Source organism: Camelus dromedarius, chromosome 21 (genome assembly GCF_036321535.1).
Source record: "Camelus dromedarius isolate mCamDro1 chromosome 21, mCamDro1.pat, whole genome shotgun sequence".
Classification (NCBI taxonomy): Eukaryota; Metazoa; Chordata; class Mammalia; order Artiodactyla; family Camelidae; genus Camelus; species Camelus dromedarius.
In genome coordinates, this window is record NC_087456.1 from 21,100,857 (window position 1) to 21,122,352 (window position 21,496).

At 36.9% G+C, this 21,496-nt stretch overlaps 1 protein-coding gene across 1 annotated transcript in view; it reads left to right on the forward strand.

The window, feature by feature from the left end:
- The first annotated feature begins 4,418 nt into the window (after window positions 1-4,418).
- The window catches only part of ACBD3 (acyl-CoA binding domain containing 3), a 32,456-nt gene continuing 15,378 nt past the window's right edge, over window positions 4,419-21,496 (forward strand). Inside the window, exons 1-3 of the mRNA XM_010992474.3 lie at window positions 4,419-4,763; window positions 18,970-19,111; window positions 19,765-19,905. Coding sequence (XP_010990776.2) covers window positions 4,475-4,763; window positions 18,970-19,111; window positions 19,765-19,905 — 572 coding nt within the window. The 5' untranslated portion in view covers window positions 4,419-4,474. The remainder of the gene's footprint in view (window positions 4,764-18,969; window positions 19,112-19,764; window positions 19,906-21,496) is intronic.

The window sequence follows — 21,496 nt, forward strand, 5'->3', positions numbered from 1 at the left end:
GATCAATAGCACCAGATACAGGCCCATGATCAACATCAAGGACAGTGCACATCACAATGGGCTGGGGGGATTGCTGCAAACTCAAGGGCATGTGTCCCTCCTCATGGAGGCAGCCTCTATACAGCTCCAGCTCATGGCTTTCTAGCACCAATGCCAGGCCCAGTGTCACCAAATTTCTTAATTTTTTAAGGTAAGTAAGAAATCTGGATTTTTTTTACATTAAAATTCCAGATTTTAAAATGCTAGCAACCAGTTCAGATTTAAAGCACTATAGGGGACAATTTTTGCAAGTCAAGCAAAAGACATAAACAGGCCCACTTTACCCTGTGGGCCTCCAGTGTGCAATCTCTCTTCTACATTTTAATGGAACATTGGACATCACCATGGCCAAAATTTACTAAAAGCTCACTATGAGCCTAGCAGGTCCTTTTCTAAGTGCTTTACATGTTTTTCATGCATTCAGTCTTCTCCACAGCCTGAGAAGTGGATGCTATTATTGTCCCCATTTTACAAAGGAGGAAACAAAAGCTAAGTGACCTGCTGAAGGTCACTGAGTTGGTGAGTGCATTCCCAGCCCTAACATAGTGCTTCTCGCATGGTCTCGCCTACTGAACCATGATTCCTTTGTTTTAGACACCACAGCTACTCACCTGTGTATTTCTACAGTGTCTAGCATACGAGGCACTCCTTAAATGTCTGTGGAGCTGAATTGATGTTGCATGTAATAAATGTAATTATACTTTTATTCATTCACCCAGAAAAAGATTTGGAGTGCCTACCGCGTGTCCTGTCCTGTGGTAGGGACTATAGGAGTTCAAGGACATGGCCTTTGGCCTTCAGGTGCTTCTAATCAAGGAGCACAAAACAATTATCACTACTAAAGTGTACTGCATTACTAAATAAGACTAACTGCAAAATTTTACCAAGTCCCAATTATGAATTCACCAGATAGAGTAGGAAACATACATTTCATCCCGGTCTCTGTCTGGTGATCTAACAATATTTCACAGAGCAGATGAAAATATGTGGCAAGAACAAGAGAAATGTTGATTTAAGGGAAGAAACTTCTAAAGCATTTCAGCAATGGTAATACTTCAGCGTATAAATGATTGAATGAAATGAAGCTTAACTGAAATTCACACAATAAAATTGGCTGGTTGAAAATTACTCTCTTTTGTACAGGAACAGACTTAGGGAAATTATTTGAAAGGTTTCAGAAAATATACTCTTTTGCTCACTGTGTGTCTCCTTCATATATAAGACAGGAGTATGGAAATACAGGTAGTTTCTCTGAACTGTTTATAGAAGTCAGATTCTATTGTGACAAGCACATTATAAAAAAGGTCTATTGAAAAGTCTTGGTGGAGGGAAGGATTACAGAAAGGGTGATGGATATGTTTGTTATCTTGATTGCAGTAATGGTTTTACAAGTATATGCATATGTTAAAACTCATCAAATTGTAAACTGAGTATTCGCAGTTTATTTCACATCAATTACATGTCAATAAATCTGTGAAAAAAGTTACCTAGACTGTTGCTGTTCAAAATGTGATCTGTAGGCAGCAGCAGCAGCCCAGAAAGCTTATTAGAAATGTAGATTCTCAGGCCTCCCTCCTGAGTCAGAATCTGCAATTTATCAAGACCCTCGTGTGATTCTCAAACACATTAAATCTGACCTCTTATAGTGAATGTCTGGAACTAATTTCCCATCATGAGTTGTTAAAGGGGAATTATATTCCCTAATCTGTTTTAGGTCACTGAGAGCAACTATCTACAAGACATTCCTTGATGGTTATATTAGGATGAGGCTTAAATGTCTGACCTAGAGGATGTGCAGATTTTTCAATAACATTCAATATGTTAAATTGCAAAACATTAGAAAAAGTCAGTAATTGCTCGTGTAGCATATTTTACCTGCCCATCTTCCTAGGTGTGTTTTATAGTTTTTTTTTTAACATTTTTTATTGATTTATAATCATTTTACAATGTTGTGTCAAATTCCAGTGTTCAGCACAATTTTTCAGTTATTCATGGACATATACACACTGTCACATTTTTTTCTCTGTGAGTTATCATAACATTTTGTGTATATTTCCCTGTGCTATACAGTGTAGTCTCTTCTACAATTTTGAAATCCCAGTCTATCCCTTCCCACCCTCCACCCCCCTATAGTTTTTAATATTTATATTGTTTTAAAAAAATTTTATGATTACAGAAGAAATGGTTATTGTAGAAGACTTGAGAAACAGAATCTATAATTCCGTGAAGTACAGTTATGTTTACCCATCTCATTATCATCCTCAAAAGTTACTGAATACTAAAAGTAGAACACAACAAGGTAATATATTTTTGACTTCTTGGAGGTAAGGCCTTGTGATATGCATGCTTTAAAAATAATTAAAGCTAAATCTAAAGATCCAAGCTAAGTGAAAAAAAAAATCAGTGGGCTTGGAGCAGTAGAATTAGTTTTGAGATATGCATTTACCATAGATCAGTGACGCTTAAGCTTCAGGGACCTTCACCTCAAAGCCCCTTCCAAGACCCTTGGAGAAGCCCTAGTAGTATATTCACCTGGCCAGATGTTTCTGTAAAAGTTTCTAAAGTAAGATATTTATGACCATGTCTCATATTCTGACTTCCATCATTTCTCTTCTGCATTAAGTGGTGTAGGAATGGCCATGGGCTTTTTTGAGATCTGGCTAAGGGAGGAGTGATTGAATTGGGATACATTTCATTTGGATTTAGTGGCATGCATTTATGGTTTGCAGGCATTTCCATCTACTGTTAAATTATTACTCACCGTGGGCATAGGAATGGCTTTCTGGAATACACCTACTGCCCATTATGCCAACTTAGCCAGCACCATGTCACAGAGGTGCAGGGCCAGAGGGCAAAGGAACTCTGTGTGGGTAGCAGAGGAGAAACTAGATTTGAAAGAAAAGGAGAAGCTAGCCCACAGAAAATCCTTCCGACTATCAGAAGTAAAAAAAAAAACAAAAACAAAAAAAAAAAAACTCTAAATAAGAGGAGGGATTCTCTCAATGCCTAACCTAAAACGGAGGTTCTCACTCATCAGAAATCTACTAGGTAATGTCATACATACAATTAGAAGTGCACCATACTTATTTTTGTTTTTATGTGAATCATGCAAAATGGAATACATTAGAATTCTTGTGTTTGTGGGACAGAAACTTGCAGGTGTACTAAAGTGAGTCTATACATGAAGTCACATATTTTATTCATGTTAATGGATGAGATCCTGTCTTAACATAGCACAAAATTCTTGTCCTGGAAAACGCTGGGATCCAGTAGAAACCACACACAAAACTGCCATGGAGGCAGCCAAACAGTCCTGAAATATTATATCTCATATATGAGAGCAACTTGATACAGGTTTTCTGAAATTTGACAACAGTCCTAAAAAAGTACACACTAGTATCAGTAATTAGTTGTAAAGCTGAAACTTGTAAACAGTAATAAAAAACAAATTTTGATCACCATGCTAAAGAAGACTGATTTTTCTATTCTCTTTATAGAAAACATTACACAATAATTGGCATAGTGTACAGCCAAAAAAAAAGTCGGGAAAATGCTTATAAATGGTGCCCATAAAGTCTAGAAACACAGGTAAATATAATGTTGTCAAGAGCATTTTCAACCTTTAAAAACATAAATAACTATGTTTCTGGATTTTTGGACACCCTGTAGAAGTGTCAGGCAGTTAATAAGAACTTTCACGGTTATCTGTGTGGTATTTGTGAGTTTTGTTAACTTTTCAAAATGTCGCTTGTGATTTCTCATTCCAAATACAAATTCACCTTCCTACCTACCTTTCCGCTCCTAATTTTTATTTTTTACTTAATGAAGGCCCCACAAATTGTATGAGCTTCAGGTCCCGCAAAACCAGGATCGGCCCTTCCAAGACAGTCTCATAGAAGCTACTGAATTTCTCGGTAACCTCAATTTCTTACTAAAAAAAAAAATTTTTTTTAAGGCATTTGCTTGGCATTTCCTCCGAGCTGCTGTGAAGCCCAAGCAAAAACTGTGGTGGGCAAAAGAGTTCAGCCAACGACACAACTCGCTATAAATGGGGAGGGACTGACACAGAGGGTAGGGCGCTGGCCGGCAGTCACCCTCCCCGCACCGACCGCACGCAGGGCCGGAATGACGCCGCCCCTGCCGGACACCGGGAGCCGCGGGAAAGAACGGAGGGACGGGGGTCCCTGGGTCGTAGCCCCTCCCGGGAGAACGAGGGCCGGAAGGGGACCGGGATAGGGTGGGGACTGGGGCGCTCGGGACCCGCGGGGCTAGGGGCGGGAGGATCGTGCCGGAGCTGATGCCCCACCCATCTCCGGGAGCCTGAGATCCTCCTCAGCGGCGGAAGTTCCGGTGTCTTTTAGCGGAGGTCAGAGGTCAGCAGGAAGTCGATACGTGGCCGCCGCCTGTCCCCGCTGAGGAGGCGCAGCAGGCGGATATGGCGGCGGTGCTGAACGCAGAGCGACTCGAGGTCTCCGTCGACGGCCTCACGCTAAGCCCAGACCCGGAGGAGCGGCCTGGGGCGGAGGGCGCCCCGCTGCTGCTGCCGCCGCCGCTGCCGCCGCCCTCGCCTCCCGGGTCCGGTAGGGACCCGGGCACCACAGAGGAGCAGCCGGAGCCCGGGGAGGCGGCGGCTGGGGGCGCGGCGGAGGAGGCGCGGCGCCTGGAGCAGCGCTGGGGATTTGGCCTGGAGGAGCTGTATGGCCTGGCGCTGCGCTTCTTCAAAGGTGAGCCGGGCAGGCCCACATCCCTGCCGCCTCTGCCCGGCCTCGGGGAGACTGGAGCAGACTCGCCCTCATCGTGCGGGGTCGCGGCGACCAGAGCAGGACTCTGTCCTTGGGGGTACCCGAAGTTTGTCACTACCCGCTTGGCCGCTAGGTCACACCCCTGAGGGGCCTGGAACCTTGGTTTGACTGTCTAAGTCCCGCCTCCCCGAGGTTACCGGAGCATCTTACCTGATTTAGCTTCTCGGGTTTCCAGGAGCCTGGGTGGAAGAATGAGCTTACCCCCACCGCCCGCTCTCTCCTCTCTCTTTTTCCCAGAAGATCTCATTCTGGGATTTTTTTGGGGGGTGGGGGGTTAAACCATCGTATTCCTTTTCCTGTTTCCTATGGCTTGGAGTATCAGAAGCACCGATTTTTATCCTTTTTCCATAGTGGAAGAAATATTTCCCTAGGTTCCATATATACTCTTTCCATTCATTCTGGGGAACCATAAACTCGAATAGGACTTGACCACTTGGCAGTATTGATGTGGCAGAAAGGAAAAAAGAAGTAAAATATTACGCGAATATACCCCCTCTGGTTTGTCAAACTCTATAAAGAGAAGGGATGCCCACTATGTTCTAGTAATTTCTAGATGGTTAAAATTTTACCTTGTAAGCAATGTCCAAGAATGAATTCTTAGATTAAGTCCTGAAACTACCTTCTGTATTAATTACAGAGTTAATTGTAATAAATCTTGTCTTAGAGCAAGATTGATGTGTGGGTTTTTTTTTTTTTTAATTGGGTGGTTCACTTAGCCAAATGGTGGTGATACCAGTCACATGACCTTGTCTGTAGGAAAGACTGATAAGAAGCCCGTTTGATTCTTAGAGATAATTTAGATCTCGTGGGGCGAATGGGCAAGGAGAAACATCAGCAAATGAAACTTTAAAAGTGGTTGCTAGGTTCCGTATGCATTCCAGAACGGCATATTTACGACACTTTTACCAGAGGGAGTGCCTTTTGGAGTACATATTTTATTAGCTGAAGTTGAGTCGCTCAGTGTAGTTATACATGTAGAAGTTATTTGTTTTCTCTCAAAATAACTTTAATTGTGCAAGCTAATGAAGGTCTCTCTTTTATATATTTTCCGGAGTAGTCTTTCCTTGTTCATTGCGTTTTTATTAAAAAGTTTACCCTTGAAATATTCATCGTCATCGCACAGTGAGTTTCAGCCCTCTGTGCGCTAGCTAGCTTGGGGATTTGGTAATGGCTAATGGGTTTTGAATCACTTGACCCTTAGGTCACTGGCGTGAATTTAGAGTTACCAGTGGTGATAATATACTACCACTTATGTAAAAATCTCGTGGTTTCTGTGCAAATCGTGTATTTTGCATTTAATTAAAATTTTTATTCTTGAAACTTATTTTTCCAGTGTACAATAAGATTAAAGCATATTGTAGCAGAATAATGTGTAAGAACAAATCTAATACTGACTTTTGCCATATGACTAACAAAAAAAGATGGATAATTTTATCGTCTGAGCCTGTCTTACTTGAAAATAGTAGTAATGTCTTTAACAGTTTGAAACACTGTTAATGTGCTGTAAATTTAGCATTGCTTGGGAGTCAGGAAGCTCTGGATTCTATTTACCATGTACTCCTAGACAACTAACTTTTCTCTTCCAGAGTCTGTTCATATATAGATATATATGACTGGGTTAAGTGAATCTCAGATTTAAGATTTAGTGGTCTAAACCTAACATTATTTTAACATGTTTGTTGAGTGGCAGGACTCCTAGGGGAATCTGTAATTTAGGGACCTAGTTATCAGTCACCTTAGAGAAAAAAAGGTACATTAATAGGTATGATTCACTAAGTTTCTAAATTAAGCTCTCAGAGCAATATACAAGTACTTAAATGGAGAAATAACAGTCTAGTAATGTAAGCTGCCTTTCTGCATGGATCATAACATAGTTAGCAATGAAGAAGTTGTTAGTATATGAGATACCTGATTAGGGGGAAAAAGTAAGGATCTAAAAGCAATCAGAAGAATTATGGAAAGTGGGGTGAGTCGTGCTGGCTGCCTTCGTTTTTAATGTGTGAATTTTTCCAGCATAATACTTGGCATTTTTATCAGTCTTGCAAGGGTTTTACTAAATCCCTGTTTTGTGGTTATTATATCTCACATGAATTAAAAATAACATAACATTTTATCTCTCATTGTGGAATAAATAAGAATCTTGAAAACATGGATATCTTTTTCCGTTGAAAGTTACTTGGATTGGGAATCAGGAACCTTGTTTCGCATTCTGTTCCTGTCACAGTGGTCATAGGCCAGTGACTGAACCTATTATGTCAACTACCTACTCTCTTAATTGTATGAAGGTAAAAGTAAAATAATGGATGAAAATACTGGAAAATGTAAGTTAGCAGTTTACCATAGAAGTTCTTGACATTGTTGAATCCTTATTATGGATAAATTTTTGTATTAGGTTACCACTATGAATGAATAGTGTGTTTCCTTTTGTTGTTACGAAACTTAAGATTCCAAAAGAGGACCAGTGGCAACTGCAGTACAGTGTGGAGGATCCAGGGAGCAGATGCCATTCTAGAGAAGGAAAGGCATGTGTGTCTGGGAGATGGCAAACAGGAAGTGGTAGTTTGATGGAGAGAGAGCTGGAAGGGTAAGATGGGGAAGGACTTGAATGCCATTGTAAATAGCCTTTTTGTCTGTAGACAGTGAGGAACCATTGAAGGTTTTTAAAAGGAAGAGCAAAACTGCCCAGTTCTAGTTTAGCAAGATTAAGCTGGTTTTCTCACCTCTTTGGGTTAAGGACTAAATTGGTTGGCATTATTGTAGCGTTTATTCTTGGATAGAGTTAACCTGGGCAGTTGTGTTTTGGTTTTTATAATTCTTGGGGGTGAATTTTTCCTTCTCTAATACTTTATTACATCATTGTATTGAGCTGGTAGATGATTGCATTAATTTAAAACTCCAGAGTGATAATTGCCACCAGTTATTGAGCAGATGTTCACTAAATATCAGGTACTATTTTGAAAGCTGTGTATATATTATTTTGTTTAATCCTCTGCAAGTCCTTCAGTGAGGTATTATCCTGGTTTCTTAGTTGAGGAACTTGCCCGAGGCCCCTTGATTATTATTAGTAAGAGGCAGAGTTGGTTCTTAGTCTGTCTGATTCCAAAGACAGTTCTTTTCACTACAGGAGATGAAAAGCAAATAGGAACCCTGCTTTTTGATGGTGTTCCTAGGAAAGTATTCGTAACTACCTACCCTGTTGCTTTATCACATTTTTGGAACTTCTTTACCACATTTGCTTGAAAATATTAAGGGCTAATGGAAAGATTCATACTGTTTTCCTATTTATAATCATTTTATTGACAGTCTATTCAGATATCTGGAAAAGTCAAGTGTGAGAAGGTCATCTACTCTGAATTCCTGCATAACCTTGCTGTCAGGTTTCAAATTTTGATTGTAATGAAAAAATCCCCATCTGAAGGACTGAAGTAAATGTGCCCATCAAAAATATTGATACGCCAGATCTCATTGCTACTAATACAATATTAGACCTTTTGAGAGGCCTGCATTTAGCTAACATAATGTTTGTTTTTTACTCTTGTAAATTGAAAATGGATGTGTTGATTCATTAAGGATTGAAAACTTGTGATATTCTAATTGTCTTTCCTTCACTGTAATACTTTTCCTCATCTACTATTTGGTTTGGGGTACAGCTCAAATAGGAAAGGAAAGATATGCTTCTTTCCCATTATTAGTTTTCAAAATAATGAATTGTTTCCCTTAGCAGCCTCAAAAGGTGACAGTTTTTTTTAAATGTCATTATGTACTCATGCATTTAAACCTTTTTTTTCTTTAGCTTTTATTATTGATGCTCAAATTGTACCATTTTTAGCAAGTGGTAGCCTCTTCTGATTGGCTCCTAAGTTCCTTTGACATGATGGGAGTCTTCCATCGCTTCCTTGTATCTGGTATGATGACATGTTCCAGAAATGTTTCCTGCTGCCCTAGTAATCGGCCATTTCTCCAGAGAGACATAGTTCCTTTTAGTGAAAAGTGGCATTTGAAGAGCCATAATCTGGGTGTTAACAGTGGGTGCTCATTGCTTCTGGATTGGTCGTTATTTCAGAAGATAGATCTAGGGGGTGTGTGTGTGTGTGTGTGTTTATGCATGATATGTGAAAGGAAGCTGTAGTTGAGTTTGGAGGAACTTAAGTCTTGAACTCAGTTTCTCTATGTAATTGTTAATGCATTTCCACTAGCGTTGCCTCCGATTACGCTATTACATTACTGATAGCAGAGAAGCAATCGTACGGATGGTTCCATTTCCTTTTGTTCTTTAGACATGCATCTTCAAGAACTTTTATAATTGGTTCCATTAATGTTTTAAAATACTGTACAACTGTAATTTATTCTTTGATAACATGTATAATTAGTATGTGCCTCCTGGACTTAAGTGGGTTAGCTTCAGATAATTCCAAGATATTAGTGTATAACATAGGAGGACATATAGACCTAAGAGTCACTTAGAAGAAAGAAAATCATAGCCACCGAGAATAGTAATGGCCTTTTAAACATCTGAGTTTTTTATTTGCTAGTTCATGTTAGATTCATAGTAGATTTGAACTGAACTAAAATTTTCCTTTGAATACTGAATTCAAGGAGCTGTTTATATATGTGTTGTATATGTATATTTTAGTGTAAGTGACTTTAACGTTTACCTGAGGCCTTCCCTTTATTAACTACACATGCAGAAAAGTACACAAATCATAAATGTTGCTTGATGAATTTTCACAAAGTGAACACTCTGGTAACCAATGCCCAGAAGGAGATAATGTTTACTTTTATCAGTTAACTAAAATGAGAGCTACTCTGGCTCAGTATCTACGAAATTGAGCTCTGGAGTCAACACTGTCTGGGGCACTTTTTCCTAATACTGCCACTCAGTTGTTTAAACTCTGCCTTCTTTTACTCAGATTGTTTTAAGAATTATATGTATATATATACCTGGCAGTTGGTATTCTGTGACTGCTTATGTTGTTCAGGAGAGATTACCAAGAATTTATTATGGGGTGTGTTGAAGTAATGGTGGAAAATTCAACTTTTATTAAGCACTTTGTACATGCTAGGTGGTTTCCAGAGTTTTATATTAATTAACTCATAAATACTGCATTATATTATACTTTCTTATAAGTAGTATAAAAATTTAGCAATCAGTTTTTTTCTCAATTGAACATGGGAGAGATGTGGTTTTAATGTTTCTAAAAGACAGAATTTATTCAAAATGTATTCTCTGCCAGGCAACAGTGTGTTAGGGCCATGAAAGAAAACAGATTTGAGCTTAGGCTGCTTTGTTGGAAATATGATATCTAGAATGAGAGAAGGGGGAGATGGTCCTGGACTCTTCCACACAGATCAGACAGTCCCTGGATGCTGCTTTCAGTTTGAGGCATCATCCTTTAGGGGTAAAGACAAATGGAGATCATTCAGAAGAGAGCAACTTGTACAGGGTGGGAATTCAAATCCCTACCATCATTATCATAACAGCTGCTGTTCAGTAAGTGTCTGCTCTATGCAGGCACTGTACCAAGACTTTGGACCACATTCTTTCTAACCCTCAATGAGAAACCTAAGGAGACGTTATTATCTCCATTCTATTGATAGCAAAACTGAGACTCAGAAAGGTTATCCGTGTCCCTGTTACATACTTAGTAAATAGCAGAGCTGGGATTTAAACACAGGTCTTTAGGAGGTATGTATGAGTGAATAAGTTAGGGATATTTAGCCTAGAGAATAGAGTACTGAGGGCAAATGTGTATGGTATTTTGTGGCTTTTTTCAAGGTCTCATCTGTTAGATGTGTTTTATTTAATGCTGAGGACTAGAAATAGACCCTGTGGATAGAATTGAGAGAGGTCTACTCATAATAAAGAGCTACAAGTCACAGCTATCCAAACATGGAAGAGACTGGGACAGTGAATTCCCATCACCAGGAAGTGTGCAAGCATACATTAGCAATTACTAGGTGGATATGCTTTGATTTCTTTATCTTAATCTTTTGTGTATCTACTTCAGGTTTTTTCTTTGTTGTTACCATTAAGTTTATATAAAATATTTTATAGTTATACTAGTTTAAGCTAATAACTTCCATGGCATACAGAAATTCTATACTTCTCTCTCCCTCACATTTTAGGTTATTGCTGTTATAGCTTGCAACTTTTTTTATAGTGTGTCCAATAACAAATTATTGTAGGTCAAGTGGATATGTAGAGGGGATTTGAACTTCAGTTGTGCATTTCAGTCACCTGTCTTTAATATCCTTGACAATCCATAGATTTTACTGGCTTTCGTTTCATCAACTAAAGGCTAGAAGGAACATTGAAATAATTTGTTACATTCTTCTGCCATTACCTCCAGAGAGCAGAGAAAAAATATTTCTCTGTAAACTTACTCTAGCAATTGACATTTGAGACTAATAGCCTTTTGTATAATTTATTTCAGGTGGAAGGGTCATCTTTCAGCACTTTGGGCTTGGTAACTGATTATAACACTATTATCAAATTATTAATGCTGTCTTTTTAGTATTGTAAAGTTAAATACTTATGAATTTAATAGGAATGTAATCTAGAAGTCATTTATATATTTACTGGGGAAAATGTGTTTTGTGTATTTCTTATTTATTGCTTTTATAACAAATTGCCACAAATTTAGTGGCTTAAAACAAGTACATACTGTTTTATAGTTTTGGAGGTTAGAATTTCAAAATGGGTCTCACTGGGTTAGAATCAAGGTGTCAGCAGAGCTGTGTTCCTTCTGGAGGCTCTAGGAAAGAATCTGTTGCCTTGCCTTTTCCAGCTTCAGGAGGCCACCTGGATGCTTTGGCTCGTGACCCCGTCCTCCATCTTTAAAGCTAGCAACATAACATCTTCAAATCTTCCTCTGTCTCTTCTTTGTCCCCTTCCATTTATAAGGATTCTTGTGATTACATTGGTTCTATGTGATAGTCCAGGATAAGATCAGCTGCAACCTTAATTCTATCTGTAATCTTAATTCCCTTTTTTAATGTAACCTAACATATTAACAGGTTCTGGGGATTAGGATGTGTGGACATCTTTGGGGGGCGGGTATTATTATGCCTACCGTATGTCATAGTGTCTTACTGATTACTGAAATTGAGCCTATGAGTTTAATCATTTTACCTTTTTATCAAAGTGGAAACAAGACAATTTAAAAGGTCAAGTTGTACTAGATACTTTATAATGAAAAATAGCCATCCCCTGTCTCTTTTCCCATCTCCAATCTGTCTCCCCCGAGGCAACCACTTTCCATTATTTTAACTTTCTTCTGGTATTGGTCTCCATTTTCCTGCTACTTCTTTCCTTAAGAAAAAAGATGTAACTTATACATGTATGCCTCTCTCTTCCTCCTTCTCAAACTCCTAATTTTATGTCACATTTGTGATTAAATCAGTGAGAGTCGTTTCTATTTGTGTTATTCATAGCTGAGACTGATCACGCACTTTGATTATATTTTGGTTCCTGTGCAGACTCTTGTCTTTTGTGTAGTTGGAGGTCATTATCATTTGGTTTCTTTGTCCTCAGATAAACTCCTTCTTTACAGGTATCTCTCCTAGATGTGCATAATTTTTTCTTTCAAGATGTCCTTAAATTTTTGATCCAGTCTTAGCTTTCTACCTTCTGAGTCTCTGTCTAGCTATCATCCTGGAAATTACCTTTCACCTCTCTATAATGGGAATTCTTCCTGGAATTCCTTATTTTCTTTTAGACTTTTTTTTTTCTGTTGGAAGATTTCATTGAGATTTTTTTTTTTCCACGTTGGAAGCTTTCTCAAATGTCTGGTGATCCCTGGATTTTCATTCTTGTTAAAGGGTAAGGCACTAAAGAGGACTTGTAACCTTGAATACAAGCTATCATTGTAGGTGATGAGGCAGAAGTTTCATTGGGGAATCTTCAACATTAGTATCCTTCAAATTGGGGTGTGTGCAGGTCTTTTATTTTTGGACAGTTTTCCATGAAAATATTCTCCTGCCTGGCATGTGTTTGAACCTAGTTGCTAGCATTTGGGAACTAGACAGGAGAAAGGGTGGGTGGAAGGTGTTTACCATTTACTAGGGAAACTTCCACTTCATTTCTTTTTTCAGTCCTGCAGTTCAGTCTCAGGCTGGTGTCCTCCCACCTGGATCAGCTGTGACTCATGTTCTCTAGTGAACATCCAGACCTTTGCAAAAGTAGGGCAAGGTAGCCTACTTCGAGTTGCCAAACAAAATGGGAGGTAGGGGTACCTACTTCTTAGATAGACTTTAAACCAAAGCTCCTATTTTTATCTAGACTCTAGCTTTTTAAAGAACCTGCCTTTAATTTCTGAGCCACCTTTCCAGGGTTCTCTAAATTGGCTTCCGTGTCTTTTTAGTGGGGTTTCATTGGGGAGCAAATATAATTGTGTATGTTCAATCCGCCATGTTTAGCAGGAAGTTTAATTGTATGTTTTTAATCTTTTTAATTGTATTTGAATCTTTTAAATATCAGGAAATCATTTGGTTTTGCATTTACTTCTTCCTCTAGTCCAGGATCAGCAAACCTTCCAGACAGTAAATATTTTAGGCCTTAAGAACAAGATATGGTTGGTCTGTGTTCATATTCTTTGTTTTTTGTTTGTTTGTTTTTGCTTTTTGTTGTTTCACAATTCTTAAAAAAGATTAAAAATATTCTTAGCTCAGAAGCCTTAAAACAACCGTGGGCAGAGTTGGTCTAGTTTGCCAGTTCCTGCTTTAGTCTGTCTCCTTTAGGTAAAATACATTTTAACCTGACTTTTATTGGTCTTCAGTTTTAAAGCAAATGAACTTTTTAATATAATTGTTGCTGGACAAATGCCAACAAGTGATCCCTTTTTAGTCTATTTGAGAATGACTAGCTTTGTAGTCATGCTTCTCCAGGTAGTAGAAGTAGTTATTTTCTGCTTCTCATTGGTGTGTTTTTATACACGTGCACCGGAAAAATAGCTCTGCAGCTTCTTTCCAAGCATAATTTGGGGTTGCTATAGAAAGCAGAATTCCAAAATTGATTGAATTAAATAACTTTGTAATAATTAACTCTGTAAGTGCAGGGATCTAGGATGATGCCTCTATTCCTTACTGTCAGGACTGAAAGAGCTTTCCTTTGGGGACATGGTCCTGGTTAAAGATTTTTGAGCTTCAGCAAGGCTTTTTCTGTCTATGCAGTTATGGTAGTTATAACTTCTTTCTTGCTAACTACATTTAATGCCCTTGGAATCAGAAATAATTTAGGAGAAAATTATTCTCATCTAACTCAGAAAAACTAAATAAAACCCTCATGGTGTGTGAACTAGAGCCATCTGAAGAGCGAAAGAGAAGTAACTTCAATAGTCTGCCTGATGATATTGATTGTGAAGGGTTTTCTTTGAAGTTTAGTATGTCAACACGATGTGGGCTGTCGTATACTAAAGGTGGCTGGGATTTTTAGCATATCCTCCTGGGTTTTGTATAATCCTCAGGGGAGAATAATTGCTCTGTTAACACTTCATCCCAAAAGCTGAAAGATAAATTGCCTTGACTTTTTAAAAATGTTTATTAAAAAAGAAAAAAAGCATATGTTTATTTGATATAGAAGTACATACGCATATTGGAAATCTAAGAAAATAAAAATGAATAAAGAAAAAAATCTGTAACCAAACTTTCTGAAATAATATAGTATTAATGTTTTGGTGTGTTTCCTTTTCTTTGTGTGGTTTTTCTGCCTTTTTTTTTTTTTTTTTTTTTGAGACAAATTTGGTCCCCCAGCTAGAATAATGATAATTAATTTGAAGGGGTTTAAAGGAAGGATTATGGAGCATTTCTTAAAACTAGCAAGTATGTAAGAGTCTATGGAAATGCCAATAGAGTTCATGAGAATGGATGTACTGTTTTGCTCATTCTCACAGAAATTTACCTATATAGTCAGTTTCTTCTTTAGAGATATTAGTTGAGTGTGGTTTTAGTAGGGAGTGCCTGTGAACAAAGGGTATTCTGGTTAGTGGTGGTGAGCAGATTTATTTGACTGCTTGACCCAAACTAACACTTAAAACCATATTCTTCTTTTGAAAAATCCCTTATGGACTGGGAATATATTCATAGTTCTCTCAGGCATAAAAGGGGCAGATACCAAAATGACATCCCCAAATCCTGAAACTCCCATCCCTCTATTGATGAGTCGCCTTTTAGGGTTAAGGTTAGACTAACACCTTGCTGAATAATGGGTACAGTTTCCTTCTTTACTTACGTTCTCCCAGGGTCCCCTGCTTCTAGTTTGCACTACTGAATGTTTGAAATAAGCAAATTTATCACCTGGTAAGAAATGGACCCTCCTTCCATTAAAATAACTTTGTAGTAGTTTTATTGTTAAAATATTTTTTTGTACCCACTAGTTCTGTTAGCTTCAAATCATCTACCTGAAGCAAATAAGAATTCTTGTGTGTATGTTTGAAAATTGCTATTACACGACTTATCAGAAAAGTGTTTGATCTTCCAGTAAATAAAGTTTCCATCTGATTTTATCTTTATTGATGTTTATTTAGATCAAAGCAACCACTTTCATAGAATTTAGGCTTATTTTAAAAAGGGAAAAAGCAAAATAAACCCCCAGGAATCCTGATTGAACAAAACAGGAAAGTTAGTTATAGTCTACCATGCACTCTATCCCCACTGTTTCTCAGGCTACACCTTTTTTTCCCCTTGAATCACCAGCAGCCTGTTTTTCTTTTATAAGGCTCAAGATAAAATGAATATTTAGGTTGGTACCGTTTTGGTTTTAAAAACCAAAATCTTTCTAAATAATATCCTTTCAACTAGTTGGATAAGATCAGAAGTTGGAGCTGATTTTCAAAACATCACTTTTGGGGAAAGTGAGAAGAAAATTGTCTGGGCTATGCTTCTCTAATAATTACCTGTGACATAGTTAGTGTAAGAAAACTGTTGGTGATTAGTATGTATAAAATTAAGGTAGATGGTAAAGGAAGGTTATCGGCACCTTTAAAGTTGGAGAAAGGCTTTCTGGTAAAAAGTAGCCACTATTGTTTTACATATTTTAACAACCTAACATCTTAGAATACAGAGTTCTGGCTAGCTAATTTTGTAAGAAAAATCTTAACTGTAATTTTTTAAAAGAAAGATCTATATGTGTAATCACCCATTTTTATGTAGTTGTAAACATGGTATCTAATTTTTTATTCTACTTATTTTAATTAGTAAGTCATAAATCTGTTCTCTGAAATTCTATATAGCCCTTATATTGTCATTTTAATAGCTGTATAATCTATCCAGTGGATTACTGTAATTTAAGCAATGTGTTATTGCTGAATAGTTAGATTTTTTGTTTTAAATAATGTAGCAGTGAACAGGCGTAACATGGTTTTTCTTGCTAAGATAATTTTTCAAGGCTGTATTTCGAAGAGATTCATTGGGAAGTGAATGAAATAAAGAACACTTCTAGGCTTGTTGGTTTTTACTTGAGAGGTAATGTAAAGGTGTATCTTGGTTTTGTACACTCTCATCTGTTTTACTTTACTTTGATTATATACTGTGTTGGAATTAAACACACCTACTGGCCCAAAAGAGTTGGAACAAGTCACTTTATTACCTTTTTGGCCTAATTTTTTTCCCCTAGGTCAGAAGTATTCTAAAATAATCTTTCTTTTATCTCAATATAATTTTATTATAATTTGTTTGCAGTATCTATATACCTGAACTATGCACCTAGACACAATGATATACTGTATTGCCAAGTTACAGATTTTTGATTGAGCTCAAGTTTGTAAGTTCCAGGAGGGCAATGAATCCCTAGCGTCTAGCACAATGATTTGTATACAGGTGCTCAATAAATATTTATTAAGTTGAGTGAATGAATATAGAAAAAGTCTTACAGTGTTCATCATTGATTGAAATAGCCTTCTAAGAGTTAGATTTTGAAATGGGAATTGCCTGTTAGCTGATAAATACAGACCTATGGTAATCATGTTCTAAAAACTTTACAGGACGTTTCTACTCTTGGTACTGTCTAGTGATACTGTTTGCTCAGTAGCAAAGACAGATGGCATGTCCGTAGGTTTCTGAACTGTTTTGATTTGTATTAAATAAATAAGATCAGTGCCACAGTTTTGTCTTTTTTTAATATTTATTTTTTCCAAGTATTGTATGAGTTTGTTCTTGTTGGAAAATATATAGGTGTGTGTGTGTGTGTGTGTGTGTGTGTGTGTGTGTGTGTAATGCTCTTCAATCCCCATCCACTAATTTTGCCAGTCACTTCCCCAGAGGCAACACCTCTTAACAGTTCTTTTTGTTCTTCCACATATTTTCCTTTGAAAGGTTAAAATGTTCGTAGTTTTAAATTCTCTGATTATCACTCCTAGTCTTAGCCCCCTCCCACTTTCTCATTTTCATCTCTTTAGTGTGACTCCTCCTAGATCTTTTTCTTTGCATTTACATTCATATAAATGTACCCATAGACTGTATATGTGGGGGTGTTTACTTGCTATATTTCATCAGTTCTAAGACATACTAATATCTTATGTACTGTAGTTAAGGAAGAAGAACCACCAGTTATAACTGTAAAATACCATAGATTGTAAAAACTAATCTGATTTTAGAGAGGTTAGCATGAGGGTTGGAGGTAGTACTTAGAATTGATGCTGTATATTTTGTGCTGTGATTGTAGGTAGTTTTCTGCAGCTTCCTTTTTTTCACTTAACAGTGTTTCCTGTACTTGATTCATTTACACCACAGGCTGAATATACTACATTATTTAGCTGTTCCCTTATTGATGAACTCTTAAGTTGTTTACGGTAACAAGAAAACAGTGCTGCAGTGAATATCCCTGTATCCACCTCCTTCTATGTATTTGAGAGTGCATATCAAGAGTAGGTAATAAGAATTGAAATTACTGGACCATAGGAAATGTCCATTTATAATTTTGAGATTTATTGCCAAATTGCCCTCCAAGATAACTGTAACAATTTATACTTTCAACAGTAGTGTATAAAAATCGGTACCTATTTGTCCCATTCTTACCAACTCTTGATGTTTTTGGAACTTTTTTTTGACCTATCTAATGGCAGAGAGCGTCTTGGTATCTGATGGTTTCAGTTTCCATTTCGTTCACAAGTGAGATTGAATATCTTTGGATGCTTATTGGCAGCTTCTTTTTTTTTTTTTTCCCTCCCTCTTCTGAGTTTCCCTTTCATATCCTTTAACCCATATTCTTCTCTCATCATCAGTGATTTTCTTTTGGTGACTGCTCTGTACGTGGATAAAATTTGTAGGCAACATATACTACTTTCTACCTCCTTTTTTTTGTTTGTTGTTTTGAAATTTGGTAGTCTCTTATCATTAGACTCAACCAGTAAATTAATGCTACTATTTATCAAAGAAGTAGAACTATTTAAGGATTTTCCATTTTACCAGCACCCAGTTTCATACTACTTATGAGTGGTGTTGGTGATAGTTAAGTCTTTATAGGTCAAACTGGCTCCACTCTGAAAACCTGCCAGAGTCAACCATAATATGAAGGAAGGAAAAGGATCTAACAGTTATACTATTCTGTTACCTCTGAAGTAGCAGGAGGCTTCTCACCTTATTGATGAACAAACTGAGAGATTAAATGGTCCTACAGCTAGGAAGTATCTGAGATGAGATTTAAACCTAGGCTGTCTGATTCCAAAGCCCCTTCACACATCATAGTGCCTTGGTGGGATGGATACATTTTGAATATAGCTTTTCAAAGTGTATGTAATCTCTTATGCACATTGTCTCTTATATTAAAAGTGTTTGATATAAAATTATTTTTTATCTATTTAAAAAATAGTTGAATATTTTTAATATTTATGAAGGATGTCAAGTGGTACATTATTATGTGTGTGCCTGACTGTAGCTTGACAGATTGGTTTCTCTGTAGTAGTTTTAACATAGGTACTAGTACTTGGCTGTGTCTTAAAAAATTAATTCAGCATAAAGGGTTTCTATCTTGCCTTACTATTAAAACTTAGTACTTAAAATAAAAATCTCACTATAATGGTGTTTATATATTACAATTTGTGATATACCTTATAGCAAAATTTTAACATATAATGCTAAAAAGTACGTATTTTGCTAGTGCTAATTATTTTCTTTGTATTGATTTTTCTTATAGAAAAAGATGGCAAAGCATTTCATCCAACTTATGAAGAAAAACTAAAGCTTGTGGCACTGCATAAGCAGGTTCTTATGGGCCCATACAATCCAGACACTTGTCCTGAGGTTGGATTCTTTGATGTGTTGGGGAATGACAGGAGGTAACAGTCTTTCGTTGTATAATGAATTTAATGAGACTAATGTTGAAAAGAGTACAAAATAAATTGGTTAAAGTGTAAATAGCTGGCTCATTAGCTTTAGAATAAGAAAAACATTTTTGCTTGCAGCTTCTGGAATCTTCAGATGTTTGTCTGTTCTTGGCTTGGAGATGTTTATGGCTGAATATTGTGGAAGAAGTTTACTCATCTGATTATGAACATAAGACAAGTACAGCTCTATTTGATTCTTCCTAAATAATATTAAAACAGCCATTTACAATATAGAAATTGATTCCCTTATTGGGACATATACAGAGTTGTGACAAAAAAGACTACATTAAGCATTTTATTCAGTTAAGGCTAAACTATGATAATAAGAAAAGTAAAACTTTGATACCCTTTTACTGGTATGGAAATTATCAGCAATGTAGTTGAATTGTAGTTTACAACAGTAGATTTGCTTAGTATGTGGCATATGTAGTTTAGTAAGTCACTACATGCTTGTCAAAACTTAAAGCATTGAATCTTTTATTTATAGTAGAATAATTCTTCATTTTAGTTATAACTGAGACTCATTAATATTTAACTCTTAGAATTTAAATCAAATTCTCATTCTGTTAAGAAGAAGAGGTAACTTTTCTTGTTATTCTTCACAGGAGAGAATGGGCAGCCCTAGGAAACATGTCTAAAGAGGATGCCATGGTAGAGTTTGTCAAGCTCCTGAATAGGTGTTGCCATCTCTTTTCAACGTATGTTGCGTCCCACAAAATAGAGAAGGAAGAGCAAGAAAAAAAAAGGTGAAGTTTGAGGGCAGACTACTTTTTCCTCGTGTAGCCTAGTATACTGATGCTTTTGCTTTATGGAGTGTCTGTTCTAAATCAGAGGTCTTACTTCCATTGGATCCCAACTTCTTACGGCAATTGCTCAAACTTTCTGATGTGAGCAAGTATTTACATTATGAGTTTTGTGGAGAGAGGATTTGCTGCTTCTGTCTGGCTTTACCTTTTTTTTCTTCTTTTTAAATTAAAAAAAATTTTTTTTGTTTTTTTTTTTCCTTTTTTGTTATATTTTTGTTGTTTTTTACTTTGTTTTGTTTTGTTTTTTGGCTTTACATTTAAAAGGAACCACCCATTCATCATGGCAGCATTCCTTTTGTATTACTGCACTAAGTTTCTGAGCAAGCACAATAAACTCAGCCATCCCTCTGGTCTGACACACCCTTTGCTGCTACCTTCCTTGGATTTCTAGAATATTCATACTTCATATCATGCTTATCAGGTGTGTTACATGGTAGGCCTTTTATAGGCATTTCATATTGGTTGTGGCGTCCAGATGGCTTATTATTTTCAGAGGTTAGAGGGGGAGCTATTGAATGTGCTATTTATGTTTATAGGATTCTATCATGATTGTGAACTCAACAGAATTATAATCGGCACCTTATTTATCTGGAGGTTATATTTTCAAAAACTTTGACAGTCTAGGGGATAGGGTATATCTCAGTGGTAGAGAGCATGCCTAGTATGCACAAGGTCCCAGTTTCAATCCCCAGTACCTCCATTTAAAAAAAAAAATTAGAAAGAAAAAAGAACTTTGACAGTCTAAAATTTCTAGGTATGAAAATGATGCTATAAAACCAATTCTCCCTCAGATTATATTATACTTAACTCTAGAAACAGTTAGTTCTCTGGTTCCCCACCTTAACCTAGATTGGAAATAACATACTAGAAGAGAAAATAGCTTGGCAGTGAGGGAGAAGACAGAAACCATGAAAAATAGACATAAGAATTATAGAAGTGTAGCAGTTAGGGGCCATTTAATATGAAAATAAACTCTCCATCACTGTGTTATGACATGTACAATTTTTATGTTGTAGTTATAACTCCTGAGTTATCAAGAGACAGGGCACTGGATATAATTTATTCCTCTTGAAGAGAACAGAAAATATCTTAATACACTTCCAGAAGATATTTATCCAAAGGAAGACAGTTTTTATCCAAACGAAAAGCTTTGATTCTTATAAGAGTGGAATGAGTTTCCTTTACTGTAAAATTGATTTATGTGCTGTATTATTGTGTAATGATACTGGGTCAGTGAGGTGTAGCTGTGTCTTTGGAAGTAAGTATACATTACTTTCTAAGTTTTTTTAAATGATAAATTGAGTAAGTTACTCCTCAACATATAAAACTGTATTTTTCCTTTTAAAAATATGCTTATGTAGATGAAGTCTACATAAAATTCTTTTAAAGCATTTGAGACTAGACTTCCTCTATCCTAAAGCTTAAGCTCTGGCTTGTGGACCATCTTGCCCTATGTACTAGCTGTAAGATATTAAAAGTAAATCATGTTATTGCTGTAATTTGAGCCTTGGTTGTGGCTCAGGCATATTCA